Source organism: Eubalaena glacialis, chromosome 1 (assembly GCF_028564815.1).
Source record: "Eubalaena glacialis isolate mEubGla1 chromosome 1, mEubGla1.1.hap2.+ XY, whole genome shotgun sequence".
NCBI lineage: Eukaryota > Metazoa > Chordata > Mammalia > Artiodactyla > Balaenidae > Eubalaena > Eubalaena glacialis.
Genome location: NC_083716.1, coordinates 8307656 through 8326323, shown reverse-complemented (window position 1 = coordinate 8326323; position 18668 = coordinate 8307656). Strand labels below are relative to the sequence as shown.

Below are 18668 nucleotides of genomic sequence, written 5' to 3'. Positions count from 1 at the left end.
CTGCCAAGGATGCTGTAAGGAACAAAGTTAACACGTACGACGCACTTACTACTGAAGCAGCTCAACGCGTGGCAGATATTTTCATCGTGACTGTTTTGGAAGGAAAGGTGACATCTTCCAGCGCTGAATGACATGAGGCAGCAAGGACTCAGGTGCTCAACTAACTGCCATTCGCCTGACCTAGTGGAAGGGGAGGGGCCAATGCAGAAGAACTCGCACCCAGAGGAATCATGTCTTTGCCTGTTTGAAAGCCTACTTTGCTCCCAAATCAAAACTACCATACATGGTTTGGAAATTTCTGCTGAGATGGTTGGACACCTACCAGATATCCCAGGAAGACCAGAAGCTTCTGGGTAGAGGATGACGACGGGAAAACTTCAACTTCCGGACCTATGCTGTGCCTTAACCACAATTGAGAAGGGATTTCATAATGTGGAGAATCCACTGGCTAGACTTCATGGAGGCCTCTCACACCATGTGTTCTACACAGATATTCAATGTGTATATATATAAAGGAAAGAATCAATCTGAATAAAAAGAAATTAATGAACTCAAAAACAGAAAAATAGCAGAACTAATAAATAATGCCAAGGAATGCTTGCTCTTTAAAAAAAAGAGGGAAAAAAATGATAGACAAACCACTGGGTAACATAATGAAGAGAAAGAGGAAATTCATAAATACTTAAAAATAATAAGGAGAAAATAATCACCAATTAGATGAAATTAAAAGAATCTGTAAGACAATTTTGTTGAATCAAATACAAATATTTTTGAAAACACAAATTTTCTAGGACAATAGAATTTATCAAAACTGATGGAAGAGACAGAAAATCTAAACAGCCTGAGTACCACAGCAGAAAGAGGGCCAGTCATCAAAGAGCTCCCTACCATGTGTTTGTTGGCCATATATACACAACTATATATAAAATAGATAACCAATAAGAACCTACTGTATAGCACAGGGAACTCTACTCAGTGCTCCGTGATGACCTAAATGGGAAGGAAATCTAAGAAAGAGGGGATATATGTATACATATAACTGATTCACTTTGCTGTACAGAAGAAACTAACACAACATTGTAAAGCAACTATACTCCAATAAAAATTAATTTAAAAAAAAAGAGCTCCCCTGAAACCTCATGCCTGTATGTATTCAAAGCATAGAAAATTTTATACCAAAAAGCAACAGAGATTGCTCACAGAAAGGACACTTTAGCCTAATGTCACATCTGAATATTGATGCAAAAATCCTAAATAAAATATTAGTGGGGCTTCCCTGGTGGCACAGTGGTTGAGAATCTGCCTGCCGATGCAGGGGACACGGGTTTGAGCCCTGGTCTGGGAAGATCCCACATGCCGCGGAGCAACTAGGCCCGTGAGCCACAACTACTGAGCCCGCGCGTCTGGAGCCTGTGCTCCGCAACAAGAGAGGCTGCGACAGTGAGAGGCCCGCGCACCGCGATGAAGAGTGGCGCCCGGTCGCCGCAACTGGAGAAAGCCCTCACACAGAAACGAAGACCCAACACAGCCAAAAAAAACCAAAAACAAAACAAAACAAAATATTAGCGAACAATACCATTCACAATTGCTCAAAAGACATGAAATTCTTAAGTATAAATCTAACAAAACCTGTATAGAACTTGTATGCTAAAAATTATAAAACACTGATAAAAGAGACTGAAGAAGATCTAAATAAATGGGAAAACATTGTGTTTGTGGATTGGAAGACTCGACATGGTAAAGTTGTCAATTCTCCCCAAGTTGATACACAGTTTAATACGATTCTTATTAAATCTCAGTAAGACTCTGTCACAGATATAAACAAGGTGATTCTAAAATTAATATAGAAAGGCAAAGGAACTAGAATAGTTAAGACAATTTTGAAAAAGAATAATATGGGAGAAATCCATTTACCCAGTTTCAAGACAGTATATAGCTATAGTAATCAAGACTGTATGGGATTGGCAGGGGGACAGACACATAGATCTATGGAAGAGAATGGAGAACCCAGAAGTAAATCCATACAAATACGGTCAACCAATATTTAGCAAAGGTGCAAAACCAGTTCCATGGTGGAAGGACAGTCTTTTCAACAAATGGTACTGAAACAATTACTATAGATCTATAGGCAGTTATATATCATTAGGTTTAAAAGATATATCATTAAACCTCACTAAACCTAACACTTTATATAAAAATTAACTCAAAATGGATCATAGATCTAAAACATAAAACTATAAAACTTTAGAAGTTAATAACGGAGAAAATCTTTGGGATCTAGAGCTTAGTAAAGTGTTCTTAGAAATGACACCAAAAGCACAATCCATAAAGGAAAAAAATCAATAAACTGGACTTGACTGAAATTACAAACTTTTTCTCTGAGAAGCCAGTGTGAAAGCCAATATTAAGAGGATAACAGATAAGCTATATAGACTGGGAGAAAATATTTGCAAACCACATATCTGACAAAAGGCATATCTAGAACTGATAAAGAACTCTCAACACTCAAAAGTAAAAACACAAACAAGGCAATTAGAATATAGACAAAAGACACAAATAGATATTTCACTAAAGAGGACATACAGGGGACTTCCCTGGTGGCGCAGTGGTTAAAAATCCGCCTGCCGATGCAGGGGACACGGGTTTGAGCCCTGGTCCGGGAAGATCCCACATGCCGCGGAGCAACTAAGCCCGTGTGCCACAACTACTGAGCCTGCACTCTGGAGCCCCGTGTGCTGCAACTACTGAGCCTGTGTGCCACAACTACTGAAGCCTGCGTGCCTAGAGCCCACGCTTCGCAACAAGAGAAGCTACTGCAATGAGAAGCCCGTGCACTGCAATGAAGAGTAGCCCCCGCTCACCGCAACTAGAGAAAGCCCGCATGCAGCAATGAAGACCCAAGGCAGCCATAAATAAATAAATTTATAAAAAATAAAAATAAAAAAAAGAAGACATGCAGATGGCAAATATGTACATGAAAAGATGTTCAGCATCATCAGCTATTGGACAAATACGAATAAAGACCATGATGAGACATCACTACACACCTATTACAACAGCTAAAATAAAAAATAATGACAAGATCAAATACTAGAAAGGATGCAGAGCGACTGGATCGCATACATTGCTTGTGGGAATGTAAAATAACACAGCCACTCTGGAAAATACTTTCTTACAAAACTAAGCATGCAATTAACACAGAAAATTACTGAGGAAAAAAAAACCCCATTTTTTTAAAAACAAAAAACAGTACAAAAAGTTAAAAGGTATAGCAGAACAAATGGAAAAGCCAACCCCATGTTCTTATATAGAGGAAGACACTCTGATCTGAGGGATGCCAGTCCTCCTGCAGTTAACTAAGGCATTCCCCTCTAACATATCACCCGAAATTCTTTTTGGGGCTAATTTGGACTTATTGAAAAATTCATATGAAAAAAGAATATGGCAAGACTAGCCAGGAATATTCTGAAAAGATTCGTAGTAAGGAGGAAGAACTACATCTAAGAAATAGTAAAACAGTACAGTACATGCTGTAATAACTATACAGCAGTTTGGTACTGGCATATAAAGACAGCAGTGAGACGGAATGAAAAGTCCAGAAGTAAACCCCATAGAAGACAGGAATTTAGAGTATCTTGTTGGGGGCACTTTAGTTGGTGTCTTAGTACCTAAATTAGGCTGCTGTAACAAAACACCACAAACTAGGTAGTAATAAACAACAGAAATTTATTTCTCACAGTTCTGGAAGCTGGAAGTCCAAGATCAGGGTGCCAGCATGGTCGGATGAGGGTCCTTTTCTGGGTCACAGACTTTTTGTTGTGTCCTCACATGGTGGAAGGGGCTAGGGAGCATTGTGGGGTCTCTCATAAGAGCACTAATCCCAACCATGAGGGTTCCACCCTCATGACCTAGTCATCTCCCAAATGCTCCACCTATAAATACCATCACATCAGGCATTAGAATTTAACATGTAAATTTTGGGAGGACACAGACATTCAGACCACAGCAGTTGGAGATAATATGGAAAATAAATAATGTTGGGACATCCTAATGACCATTTGAGGGTAAAAAGAGTTTGATCTATTACATATGCCCTACATCAAAATACATTCCATATGGTTTAAAATGTCAATGTAAAATTTGAAATCATAAAAATACTGGAAGAAAATATGGGGAAAATTACTTATACCTTCAGAAGGGACAAGGTCTTTCTAAGCATGATATAAACCTTAGGAGATTGATTATGGTAACCATATAAAAATTCAAAATTTTTGTACATCAAAAGGTCCTCTAAGCAAAGTGATAAGAAAGAGAATAATTGGGAAAAGCATGAGTAGCTCAAATCACAGTCAAAGAACTCATTTCGACTGGATGTACGGTAAGATCTGACAGTGCCCACTGGGGGTCTATCACACTGGAGTTTCATGGCAATTCGTCTTGCTAGTCAGATTCTTCTCTCCCTCCACCTTGCAAGAGATCGAATCTCCTCAAATCCTCAAAAACAGCCACCATCAGCCTCAGCACATATCATCTGATGCAGCAAACGAGCATTCATCAGCTAAAAGGCCGCCAATAACCCACAACCTCTGTTGTGAACAGCCCTGGGTGTTGTCCACTTTCTCATACAAGTTGGGAAAGCACTATTAAATCCCTTTTCAGCCAGAGAAACAAGAGTCCAACAATCTCTCCTAGTTTTTATGCCAATTTTCTGCTGGAAGCTGGCAGCTTTCTCTTCCGGTCCATCACCTCCTCGACAGAGCTCAGCAGCCTCAAATCCTGGCTGGGGCTGAGTGATAACTCTGGGCAAGACCACTACTCCCCAGAGTCTAACTTTTGTGGCTTCTAGAAACATTTGGGGGGAAAAAAAGGTTTATCTTTGCCCGACAATAAGCACGGCCATGCCTGACAATAAGCATGGCCATGCCTGACACTCAAGAATGTTAAGTGATACTGACTCTGGTTCTCTCCCTCTCTCCCACCTCTGTCTGCTGGAACCACAATCACACGGTTAAATGGTTCTGCCACATTCTCAGTGCAGACAAATCTTAGACACTGAAAAACCAACCCACTGATTTATTGGATTTTTCACTTTGGACTGGTTACCATGGCTATTTGAGAATTCAGACCATAGGAGGGAATGTTATAAACTTAGAAATATTGTCTATTTTCCATTACCTCCAGTACAAATTGTCTACCAGGGAAAGAGGGGGGAAATGCCACTTTGGGGGCCAAGTCCAATAAATCTGGGTAAAGGGGGAGGCAGTTCCTAGTTAAGAAGCCCCACTGCAGAGAACTAAAAGAAAAAAAAAAAAAAGTATTTAAAGTCCTCCAAATCTGAAAGAGACGCTTGAAAGAGCAGGAAGAAAGGAACCAAAGAAATGGCTCACAGGAATCCTAAAGAATGCAGAGGAGAGAACTGGCCCTGCTTCTGTTCAGTTATATTGTGCGTGGAGCAAGACGGGCCACAGCTGGATGTCTCCACCGGGGGCTTGCACCAGAGAGGGGAGCGGGGGCATCCAAGGCATGTGAGGGCTTTTGTGGGCTGTGGGTACTTTTGCCTCTATTAGTTTTCTATAGCTGCTGTAAAATTACTGCAAACTGAGTGGTTTAAACAGCACAGATTTATTAGCTTATGATTCTGGAGGTCAGAAGTCCTGAAATCAAGGTGTCAGCAGGGCTGTGTTTCTTCTGGAAACCCTAGGGGAGAATCTGTTTCCCTGCCTTTTCCAGCTTCCGGAGGCGCCCACATTCCCGGCTTGTGGCCCCTTTCTCCATCTTCAAAGCCAGCAACAGCGGGGTTCTTCTCACACTGCCAGCTCTCTGGTTCTCTCTTCTCCTCCCTCCTCCACTTTTAAGGACCCTTGTGAGTACATCGGGCCCACCCGGATAATCCAGGGTCATCTTTCTGTTTGAAGATCAGCTCATTAGCAACCTTAATTCCATCTGCAACCTTGAGTCCCCTTTGCTACAAAAGCTAACATATTCACAGGTCCCTGGGACTAGGACCTCAACATGAAGAAGAGGCCCCTTCCTCCATTAAAAAAAAATTGTTTTTAATCATATTTTATGACTGCATTGGTATAAAGATGAATATATTAACGTTATATATTTTCCTCGACCTAAAAGTTCATTTACTTTCTCCAGATTATAAAAGAAGTTCGACACCTTCCTGGGCCCCTAAAGGTCACAAGGCCCCAGGCATCGTGCCTGTTGTGTCTGACAGGTAGGTCAGCCCAGGGGCAGCCATGCAATGTCCCTGAGGAAGTGCTCAGATGAAGTACAAACGAGCCCACTCACAGGGCTTGAGGCCTGGTGAAGACCGAGAGTGGTAGTGGGAGAAGGAGGGAGCAGAAAGGACAAGCATTTTCACAAGCTCTCCAAGCCTCAGTTTCCTCATCCACACAATGGGGACAAGAAAGGGACCTTGCAGGCAGAGTCACTGAGACACCACATGAGGTAACACAGAACCTCAGCAGCTCGAGTCTAGGCGTTTTATTTAAAGGAATTTCCTGCTGACCAAAAGTATCCAACAAAATACAGATGTGTCACAGGAAGATTTGCACAAAATGTCAGGCTCTACTTCTCAGCCGCAATGTGACTGATTCAGTTCTGAAGTCTTTCCTGGTGGGTGACTGGGGGCTCTGGAGGTTCAACTCTGGATGGCTGGGGGCTTGGGGGCTCGGAGACGGGAGGGGTGAGATGAAGCCACTTCGTAAATAACAGCAGCCACAGTTCATTGAGCATCTGCTGGGTCCAGAAGGTGTCAGGCTTTTCCATCTGCGTCTCACTGAATGCTCAAAACAAGCTCTTCTCACCCACCAGGAAACCGAGGCTTGGAAGAGTGAGGAGACCACCCCGACCACCCACCTCCGCAGGCCTCCTGTTAACATCTCTTAACATCTCTAAGACCACGCAGAGGAAGCGAGGGCCGTTGGGGAGAGACCGTGGTCTGAGCGCTCCAACAGCGTTGGCTGGAGAGAGGAGAGAGGGATGGGGGAGAGGGGAGTTAACACGTGAGCAGTACCCTCCACCAAAGAAGGGAAGGAATCTTCAGAAAACAGCAGGAATGACAGACACTTGTAGGGTACTCACCACGTGCCAAGGACTCTCTTAACTGCCCGATGTGTATTAACTCATTTAATCCCCACAGCAATCCAGGCACTATTATCATCTCCATCTTCTAGATGAAGAAACAGAGGCACAGAAAAGCTCAGAAACACACCCAAGGCCATGCAACCAGGGAGTCTGGAATCCCAGTCTCACTCTGGAATCTGCACTCTGATCCGCTTGGCTATACCAGGTGAGGACCTGGACATCTGAACAGGAGGGACACCAAAGGAATACGAGAGCTGCGTCCCCACAGGATGCGGCCTCTTTTCTCCCGGTGGTCATGTGCTAAAGAGCCCCCTATGGTGGGCAGACACTGGGATGGGGGCGGGGGCCGTCCAGCCTCATGAGAGGACAGTATCAGGACATGATCTGAGCCGTTCTGAATGACGGAGTAGGGGGTGGGGATGGCAATCATGGAGACCTTCCCCGCGCAGTGCACTGATCTAACACTGAGGATTCAGTGGCAAACCAGAGCCAGGCCCTGCCTGCTCCCTGGGAGTGACATCAGTGCAAGTACAAACAAATAGCCAGGGAATCAAATAGGGCCAGGCGAGGACACAGAGCGACTGAGAGTGGGCTTCAGAAGGCTGGTCAGAGAAAGCCTCTGAATGCAGGGAGGGTTGCGCCTTCAGGCAGAAGGAATGGCACATGCAAAGGCCCTGAGGCAGGAGCGTGCTTGCTTATCTGCAGAACAAAGAGAAGGCTCCGGGGCTAGGACTGAACGAGCAAAGGGAAGGAGGTCAAAGGGGCAGTGGGAGCCTGTCCACACAGGCCCTGTGGGTGCAGGTGTGGGAGCATTACGTGAGCCAAGCTGGAGAGCGAACAGAAGAGAAGAAGGGTGAGTGCACCCAACAACCTTCCGGAGGGTTTCCTGGGGAGTCAGAACCAGGGGACAAGGACCCTGGAATAAACCCGGGTGGAAGCTTTACCTCCACGAAGGAGGTCTAGCGTTGTTTCCTTTCCAGAGATTTTACCTTCGGAGAACTTATTCCTTAGTCACTGGCACCCAAAAGACCAAGTATGAGCCATACAGCCACAAGGGAGAGCTTTATTCAATTTCAGATGACTATGCCTGCATTGTGGAAACATAACACAAAGTGAAGAAATGACTGTGTGCCTGGCCTTCTACTTGAACTTGGAGATGTTTTCATTGAAACCCCTCCATTTTAGCCAAACTCAGCAGTTCAAAAACTGACAGTTTTCATAGAGGTTAGAAAGGAGTTTGGAAACTTCTGTCTCCCCCGCCCTCCACAGGTGCCAAACATTTCATTTTGCCAATAACGGGGGAGACGCAGCAGGACACGTGCTGAAAACACACGCACACTCTCTCCCGAGAAGACGAGTCGATGATTTACGAAGCACCAGCAGCCTCCCTTTGAGCCCTGCTCCCAGGGGCTGCCGGGCATCCTCCACACTCCTGGCCCAGCCCGGCGCCCCTTTCCTCTGCGCCCTGGCACGCCGCTGCGGGGTTGGGGCCCAGACTGCCAAGGATCAGTCCCCAGGGAGTGGAAAACCAGATGGAGTTGACGAGAAAGGGAGGGACCGGGTGGATACCTCTCACTGTGGAAACCAGAGGTCCAGCCACTGGGCGGAACCCCAGGCCAGGAAGGTATTGGGAAGGTTCCATCTCCATCCCTGGTCTCTGGACCAACATCCTCAGCCGTTTCTGATTTGCCTCTGCCTCTTCATTTTCCTTCTCACCCAGACCCCACCATCTCTTCAGCTGCCTCCTCATCCCCCCTCCTGAGCTCGGGTCCAGCGCATCTTGGAGATTCTCCCAACAGGGGCAGCACTGAGCAGCCAAGCCTGCAACCTCAAGATACCCAGACATCTGCTCCACTCCGGCCCTCCACACACCCTTCCCTGACCCCAGTCATCACCTCAACGGCCCCCGGGGAGTCCCCAGGTGGCCAGTGTCCTCCCCTTGTCAGTTTCTACCTTTTCTGAAGCTTCATCTCCCCCAGGGGCTCTGTGAACTTGACCTTAGCTTCTAGGGAATCAGCTCTCTGGCTTTGACTCCTTCCTGACCAGCCCTGGATCTCAACCTCACAACCCTTCGCCTTTAACACGCCGTGTCCTACCAGGTCCCGCAATGCCCTTGTCCCTGGACCTCCTCCAGCTGCACTGCCACCAACTCTCCACCGCCCCCCACAGGGGAGAAAGTGCCAACGGTGGCAAATGGGACCATTATGATTTTATTCCATGAGCTCGGGGGACCAGCCCAGTCCTTTCTACAAAGGGACAGGGAATCTCCCTGGCCTTCTTAAGTTTCCGACCCCTAAATCTGCCTCACTCACCGTCTGCAGAGGACCCGCCTCCTACGCCACCAAGAATAGAAAACCCTCTGGTGTGAAGGCTCTGAATCCATCTCAGCACTTGTGCCCTGACTTTTCTATCTCGGGACCAGGAGACCCTCCTCCTTCCAGGTGAACCCCCGCACCCGTGTCAGTGCCACCCATGCCCCTTAGGGACCTGCCCCATCGGCCACCTGCCCCTCCAATGAATACAGCTGTCTTCAGGAAAAAGAGCAGCAAACAGGCCTTTCCTTGACCTTGTCTTCATCTGGTTTGGGTACCCCATCTCCTCCTTTGCTTCACCATCAGAATTCTCAAAGGGGAAGCCCACATGAAGAATCTCGGCTAAGACTTCGCACCGACAAACAGAAAGCAAGCTTCTTCAGGCTGGGACTGTCTTTTCTACCATCTTTGTGTCCTCAGCCACCAGGCTGGCTCACAGCACACGCCATTCATCCTGCTCTAATTAGCCAAACTGCTTCTAAAAACTTCAGCCAGCCAGGCAAACCTTCCCCAGCCTGCACCTTACAAACCCATCAATCAAACTGCTGTTTCTCCTTAAGGACACATGTACAGACTCTCAAGAGGGATGAGAATTGTCTTGTTTATTAAATAAAGTTTAAAACATTTGGTTATTTTAAATTGCCTGTATTTTGCCCAAGTCATTAGAAGCATATATCCACCTCAGACAGAACTTTTCAATCATCACATTGATTATAACTGCAACACTCATAGATCTAATATACTTCCTGAAATCAGGAAAACAAAAGATTGGCTTTTACTAGTATATTAACATTTGTCTAAATTGCAATGTAGTGGGGAAGGATCGTTTATATTGGTGAAAAATATAAATTATTCAATATCATGAAAATAATTATATTTTATTACTTTCAAATAGTATGAATTATTTGAAAACTATTACAATGAGAATCATAAAGTTTTTCATCAACTTGGTTATGAACTCGTCCCGGACCATGGCTAAGCGTCACGACCTGCCGTATCACCTTTCACATCTGTATCACAGGTCTGATAACAGACCTCCTATCTCCATCCCATGACGTGTACGGCGCCGATTCTAGTTGACCTGTCAACATACTGGATTATTCCAGACTGAGAGCTCCCTGCAGGCAGGCCACTTCTTATACAGAGTGCTTAGTTCAGAGTGCTCAATAAACAGATGGGTGAATTCATAAAAACATAAAGAGGATGTCAGGAACAAATAAGATGATGGATGTTCATTTTAAAATACCAACCACAGAAGTTTTATAAATGAAATATATTCAGTGTGCTCTGAAATATATACTGTAACTCCAAAGTGCTCCTATATTCTAACAACCAGATAGACGCTACTTAGAAACAGCAGCATCCATTTGGCCAACCCCCAGGAGCCATCACCCCATTTCCCTTCCATTTCTAAAACATCATCAAACAAATTGCAGCACTCTGAGATTACGGTATGTTCTGCCCATTTAACTAGAAAAAATGAAACTCTAATTCCAACTCTGCTATCGCTTGTCTTGGGTTGAATTCTACATCTGCCTGTTACCCTGCAGGATTCAGGAAGAAGCAATCTGCACTTGGAGTAGCTGGCAGGGTTGTACCTTGCAGAGAGGCACCCTCAAGCTGTTTAGTATGCTTGTTACACAGTGATACTTTCATAATGCATCCTCCAGGGGTGGTCCTGTGAGGGGTCAAGGGGAGGGCCAGGCAGGCAATGCTCTCCCCACCATCAGATTCACACAAAGCAGCCTCATCTGTCTGTATTTCCTAAATGTTTCCAGGAAAGACTCTATATGAAGGAAGGTCTGTGGCTAAAAATAAAGCTTGAAAACTACTGTTCCCTCTAGGTGCAGAGGGAAGAAAGTGCCATTTATTGAGCACTTATTACGTGCTGGGTAATTTTAAAACATCATAACGTAATTCCATTTAACTTTCACCACATCTTTATGAGTTAGACAGTAGTTGACCCATTTTAGAGAAGAGCATACTGAGGTTCAAAGAAGAGAAATCTCAAAACCAGCAAGAGTCAGACACGACATTATTCCAAAGCCACATTGTTTTAGGTGCCTCCACCTCTAAAAATCCTTATCACGGGCTTCCCTGGTGGTGCAGTGGTTGAGAATCTGCCTGCCAATGCAGGGGACACGGGTTCGAGCCCTGGTCCGGGAAGATCACACATGCCGCGGAGCAACTAGGCCCGTGAGCCACAACTACTGAGCCTGCGCGTCTGGAGCCTGTGCCCCGCAACAAGAGAGCCCACGACAGTGAAAGGCCCGCGCACCGCGATGAAGAGTGGCCCCCGCTCGCCGCAACTGGAGAAAGCCCTCGCACAGAAACGAAGACCCAACACAGCCAAAAATAAATAATAAATAAATAATAAAATAATTAAAAATCCTTATCACTTCTCAGTCTACTCTTTTCACGTCCCCTCCCCTCTTCCCCTTACAATTTAAGCCTGCTCTCAGTTATTTACACTCATAATTAATTAACTCATTACCATTCGGTGTGAATGACTCTTTGCCAATCTGCTACTTCCTTACAATATTCATTCATTAAAGAATCACTGATTGAGCATCTATTAGATGCCTGGTACTGGGCCAGGTCCCAGAGACACAGAGTATCAAGGCATTGCCTCTATCAAGTTCTCACAGACTAGTGGGGAGAAATATGGAAACCAATAAATAGGAATATTAAAAGTGGTACCGTAGATGGCTGTACTGGGAACAGCACGGGGATAGAGGCCCTGGGACAGAGAAAGAAGGACAGCTACTGTCTTCTTTACTATTGATATTTGGTGATTTCTGTTGTTGGCAAGTTTTCTGGTCATAGTACCTCCAGCGCCTCTGGGGCAAGGGGCTCAGATACCAAAATGTACCCTTGACTGTTTCCTCCTCACTCCTTAGTACAGAGTCCTATTCCAGGAGGTAAGATAAACTGAAACTCATCAGATTTCATTTCATTGTCCTTGACCTGAAATACATTTATACATTAAAAAAACTGACTCTTAAAAGCAATTCTATCCCTTGCCTCCCTCTTAGATGTTTCTGTCCCGGGCTTAGTCAAAGAAAGATATTGTTCTACTGCAATTTCTTATTCACCCCAAACTGTCTTGTGTTTCCAGCTGAAATAGAATGTGAGCAGTACTCCTACCCTGCTCTTTCTTTCTAATCCAGTAATAACCCAACTACTGCTTCTCTAATGATACTGATTAGACAAGTTAATATCCAAGCATTAAGGTAAAATCCCTGCTCTCATCCCTACGGATGACCTCAAATCAGTCTTTCTCTCCAAGTTTCTATTCTCCTTGAGCAATTCAACTTTGTTTCTTCTAAAATTCTTGCCTTTCAGAATCTACACAGTGAAAACAACTGTTATGGTAATAAGCCGCTGATTAGAGCAAAACACACACCACAGAGCAAAAATCAGCATATGTGAACACACACATAAGTGCTACTGAAAAGTAAAGTGAATAAAATGTGAGTAACACAAATACATAACCAAACGTTGTCAAAATGTACAAATTATCCCTGCTCTGGAAATTTACTTGAAGGAAGTAATTCAAAGGAAGAAAAAAGTATATAAATGCTTTCCTGTAAAATATGTGATAACAGAAAATTGAGACGGTGATAGAGGCATGACTGAGTAAATTATAGGCTATTAAAAATGATCATTATGAACTCTGAGTAACAGCATGAAAATGTTACGGATATGTTTTTAAATTAAAAATAACAATTGCATATGTAATATGATTACAAATCTGTAGAAAAATTATGTTTGCTTAAGGACAGTGGAATCACGGGTAATGTTTTTGAATGTTGTTGGAGGTTACAGTATTGTCTTTACAATAAAAAAAGGTTCAGAGGAAAACAGATGATGAGTCATTGCCTGACAACTGTCATTTTGTAAGAAAGTCCCCTTTACGGTGACAATGACAGGCAGTTAAATGTGAGCACAGATGCCAGGTTCCCTCCTCTTATCCTGGTTTACTTATTAATGTTGATCTTTCCAGGCATTAAAATGAATCTAATCAACAAAGACAGACTTTACATGGTTGCCAACTGGCAATCAGTAAAACCGGAAAGGGACCAAGACATGGGATCTGAGTGTGCAGTATAGACAGGGCAGGGGGAGGGGTGGCAGGACAGGAGGGCTTTTAGCTAACTAGGTCCACAGTCAGTTTCCTAATGTCTAAATATAAGGCATTTGTGCTCTTGGCTTCTCAGTGTAGACAGATGTTAGAGGAATTGAAAATTTCTTGTTTAAATTAAGAAAGCACCCAAGGTCCTGCAGCCCCTCCTAATTCTTGCCTAACCCCCAGTCTCTGCATGTTTGCTGTCTACACAGCTTGAGTCACAGGACAACCCCACAGATATAGTCCTGCCTCTGTCTCCACCACCATCCCTGGGCTGAAGTGGAAAGGTTTTGTTTTGTTTACATATATATTTTTTGTTTATTGTAGTAAAATACACATAACATAAAATTAATCATTTGGAAGTGTGCAATTCTGAGGCATCAAGTACATTCACATTGTTGTATAACCATCACCACCATCCATCTCCAGAAATTTTCATCGTCCCCAACTAGACTCCATACCCATTAAACAATAACACCCTATCCCCCTCCGCCAGACGCTGGCAGCTACCATTCATCCTCCTTTCTGTCTCTATGACTTTAACTGTTCTAGGAACCTCATGGAAGTGGAATCATACAGTGTTTGTCCTTTTGTGTCTGGCTTATTGCACTGAGCATAATGTCCTCAAAGTTCATCCATGTCGTAGTGTGTGTCAGAATTTCCTTCCTTTTTAAGGCTGAATAATATTCCGTTGTATATATGCACCATGAGATGAGTTTTAAGGGGCTACAGCCCACCTCTCTTGGGACTATTACTATTACTGACCCAGCCCTGATCCCAAGCTCAATTCTGAACGATGGGCTCGTCCATCTCATTCTCAGGCCCCAGACTGGCTCCTCCTTCAATTCTACTCCTCCTCCAGTGGTTCTTTATTTGGGAACCTGCTTATAGTTCATCTTTCTTCCCAGAATCTGGAAGAGTCATCCCTTCTACCCCAGGACAGTGGAGACCGTTACCTGTCACTCACTGCTTGTGCAGAGTTCCTACGTTAGGCTGTGTTCAGCCCACCAGTCAGGGCACCAGTAGCTCGCCCCAGATCCAAGATGGCAGCTACCTGCCTACCCTGCCTGAGTTTGACAACACCTTTGTCTCCTCAGCCTAACCCAAAGATCCTTCTCTCTGCTTCGGTATCGGGGAAGGTGTTGATCCAACAGATGCACCTTCCCAGCGTGTCTACAGCAAGGCCAGCCTCCTGTCCTCACTGCAACTTTCTTCCTTTCTATTGCCTATCCCCAGATACCTCTCTGCAACTTCCCTGACCCTGTCTAAACTCTAGAACTTTAGACTCAAGGCACAGAGTCTAGGAAGCACGGGTCCAGCCACACTTACAGCCAGAGCGAGTTCCTCCCTTGAGTGATGACACCAGTGAACTTGGTCAGACGTCTGGCATCCACTTCAATCCACTGATGGAGGTCGTTCCTTCCCGCGCACCACGCCCCGTCGTAAAAATCATTTTCATTAATACCTGCCTGAAAAGAAAGAGAGGGGTGCTCTTCACTACTACATATAAAATAGATAACTAACAAGTACCTACTGTATAGCACAGGAGACTATGCTCAATATCTTGTGATAATCTATAAGGGAAAAGAATCTGAAGAAGAATATATATATATACATGTATACGTGTGTGTGTGTGTGTGTGTGTGTGTGTGTGTGTATATATATATCTATATCTGAATAACTTTGCTGTACACCTGAAACTAACACAACACTGTAAATCAACTATACTTCAATTCCAAAAGAAAAAAAAAAGAGAGGGGTGTTCTTCAAAAAGACCCAGAATAGAAGAAAATTAAGACAAAATTTTTTATGAGATTTCAAGGAAGGGGGGTGGGAGGAATAGAAGAGAATGAGGAATTGGAAAAAAAATAGTCATTGTGCCCTGAACTCCCTATTCTAAACCATAAAAAGGAGTTGCTTATTAACAAGCTGGAAATATTTCAATATGATAAGTCCTCCTCTTGCCCAGTGTCAAAGATGAAATTTAATGAGTTCTCCTATTATTCATTCGTCCAACAGACATAGACCGTCTCCTACATACCAGCCTACACATGCCAGGTGCTGGGGGTACAAAGGTGAATCATTCCTTCCTAGAATCTCAGGATCCAGGCAGGAAGAAAGACATGAAAATAGATGAATTAGAACACAATAGGGAATGTGTTATTTCAGGAATAGGAGCAAACTGCTATGGGAGCACTCCAGCCTAGCACAGCTAACTTGGTCTGGGGGAGACCACGGACAGGAAGCCCCAAGTCAGAGATGATATTTGAACTTGGAGTTGAAGGTTAAGTTTATCTAGTGAAAATTTATTTATTAGCATTTAAGTCATTTGATGTGTCTGAGTGTCAGCTACTACTACTACCAAAGATTCCCTTGATCTGAATTTACAAGGTACGTGAAGTTTCTGTTCTGGAATTTTCCCTATATTATTACCATGTGAAGAGACAATGCCCTGACCTTAAAAAAAAAAAAAAAGAAAAAAAGAAAAGTGAGCCAGGTGAACCTTTCTAATTTACTAAGATCTTTTCTGCATGAATCCCATTTTCCTATGGTTATTTCACAAGTGCATAATCAGATGAGAAAAAGTCTGAGTGACAGTCAAGAGATAAGCATGATAGGCCAGTCTATCTTCCCTACCTCTGAGTACTTTTCAGCTCAAATTCTTACTTGTAATGGCCAACACTGATGGGAAACTCAGAGCTCAGCTATAGCAGAGGAACAGCTTGGCTAAGGGTCCCATTAGCGGAGCTCATCCATCACTGCACCAGCTAACATAAGCCTTGTATCAGGACCAACACAGCATATGCACTCCCAGTCCATTCCTGAAACAATCTTGAAACAGCTTTGAGAGAATGTCAGAATACTAACATATCATGGTCTTCTAAAAGCACTACTATCTCAAATGAAGGTGAATTAAAAAACTGTTAGTCTACATTCTCCAGAGACCCAAGCTCTCAGTGAACCAGCACCTCCATGTCTGATGGTACACAGGGTGTCTGCAATAAGGACCTAGAGGTGCTGCAAGGTTCTGCCTTCTAGAGCCGTCAAAGAAAAGCTAAATTTTGCAAGTGTGTGTTAACGGTCCTACCTGTGCTTCAGTGCATTTTGTTAAAGTGATGACGACTCTTAAGTATAACCTCTCATCTCCCAACATTACCAGTCAACAGGGAGATCACCATCCCACCCTGAAGGCTATAATTACACAATTGCTCCCTTTCTTCATCTAAGGCACTTATCCCCCCAGTGGAGGAGACCTGAAACCCATTATCGACCTACAATATCACAATTCATCTTCTTTCAAGAAACCATAATACACACTGTTTTTGTTGTGGTTCCTCTTTTCTCATAAACTGCCTGTGAGACTGGTGCTTAGAATAGCTTAATTTATTAAAATTAACCTTCACCTTGTCTTTGCTATATGCCAAGTAGTGGCCCCGGCAACAGAAATACAAAGGTAGACAACATGGGCAGTCCTGCCTTCCTGTAGCTCAGAACAGGCAGATGGACTGAAGTCCCCTCACGGTGCTTGTGTCTTGGTCTTGGCATCTCAAAATCACCCACTGCACAGCGTGTTGATTAAGAGCTTGTGCTCTGAAGTCCTATCTGGACTGTGAATCCCAGTTCTGCAACTTTCATACTGCATTTATTCAGGCAATTTGCCTAAATGCTCTTCTGTGCCTCAGTTACCCCATCTGTTCAAGTGACAGGGTGCTGATTGTGCTTTCGACAGGGCCTGGCACTTAGTTAGTAGCATGGGCTCAAAAAGAATTGAACACTCAGTAAATGCTAGTTATCAGTACACCTAAAACAATGAATATTTGGTAAATCATGGAAATATGGGTGTTTTCAGAATTATTTCACACTGTACAAAATTCCAGGGAATTGCAATACTATTCTAGTTAATTGGTGTCACATTTTCTATAACCTCAAATATCCAGAATAGAGTTATAAAATCTGAAAAAAGAGGAGGCCCACTGTCTAAAGTTCTTAACAGGAGTCCATGTTGCCCCCCTCCAAGGGATATTTGGCAACGTTTGCAGTCATTTTTGGCTGTCACAACTGGGGGAGGTGTGTGCAACTGGCAACTAACAGATGGAAGCCAGGGATGCTTCTAAACATTCTACAATGCACAGGACAGCAACACCTGTGTCACAAAGAGCTGCCCGTCCCAAAATGTCAATCATGCAGAGCTTAAGAACGCCAGCTTATGGGCTAAGCAGACAAGAAAGAGCTGCCACACAGCCCAGGATGTTTATCCCTACAGGATCATGAAAGCTTGGAGCAGCTGTCCTCATGTCATTCGGCCAAAGTCTACTGACTGGTATCTGACATTCAATTTACAGTTCCTGTTTTTGCCAGTCTGGATATTTTGCTTCTGCTGCCAATCTCAGTTCTTCTTGAGCACCCTAGACAGTCAATTAAACGTAATAAGGTGTCAGGAGATTGAAGAGCCCTTCCTGAAGCTGACTCTTTGGGAAATGACGGCCACCTCTGCAAAATCAATTATAAATTTATAAAGCAAGCATCTGGGAGAATTCAATGAAAGAGGAGGTACCAGCCCCAGAGATGTCACCAAATTACACCAGAGTGCCAAAAATGATATCAGTAAAATGTCTGCTACTGTAGGATGTGCTCCACAAAAATGAGGCAGAACACCAAAAAGAGGAAGATATCAGATCCAGAAATCAAGGGTTCTGACATAGAAGGGACTTCTCAGAATGATGGCGAAGAAGTCCCGAGATACTAGTGACGTAAAAGACCCAGAAAGCAACCTATTCAGAATACAGCAGGTCAAAGGGCTCCCGAAAGAATGTCTACAGAAACACAAAAAAACAAAAGTCAGACTAAACATCATTGAACAGATCTGACCTTATAGAAAGTTATATTGAAGGGTATTTTACAGACCCAGACTATTGCAGGGTGTGGGGAGATGTTTTTAAAAACATGAGCAGTTCCAGGAAAACAAAAAGTTGTCAATCAATTATATAAAAGAAATTATTTCTTGGCTCAAAACTACAATAATTCTTGACTCAATAGTAAGCAATATTTATAGTCATAACAATGAAAACCTCAAATGTAAATTTATCCAAAATCTGAGATACGATTTTATTGGAAAGACTAAAGAGGGGTAA

The 18668-nt window shown here is 43.7% G+C and overlaps 1 protein-coding gene across 2 annotated transcripts in view; it reads right to left on the bottom strand.

Annotated features, from left to right (window-relative positions):
• The window catches only part of CPXM2 (carboxypeptidase X, M14 family member 2), a 129735-nt gene that overhangs the window by 60425 nt on the left and 50642 nt on the right, over window positions 1–18668 (bottom strand). For both annotated transcript variants that reach the window (XM_061185918.1, XM_061185849.1), the window contains exon 4: window positions 14866–15005. In XM_061185918.1, the coding sequence (XP_061041901.1) occupies window positions 14866–15005 (140 nt within the window). The remainder of the gene's footprint in view (window positions 1–14865; window positions 15006–18668) is intronic.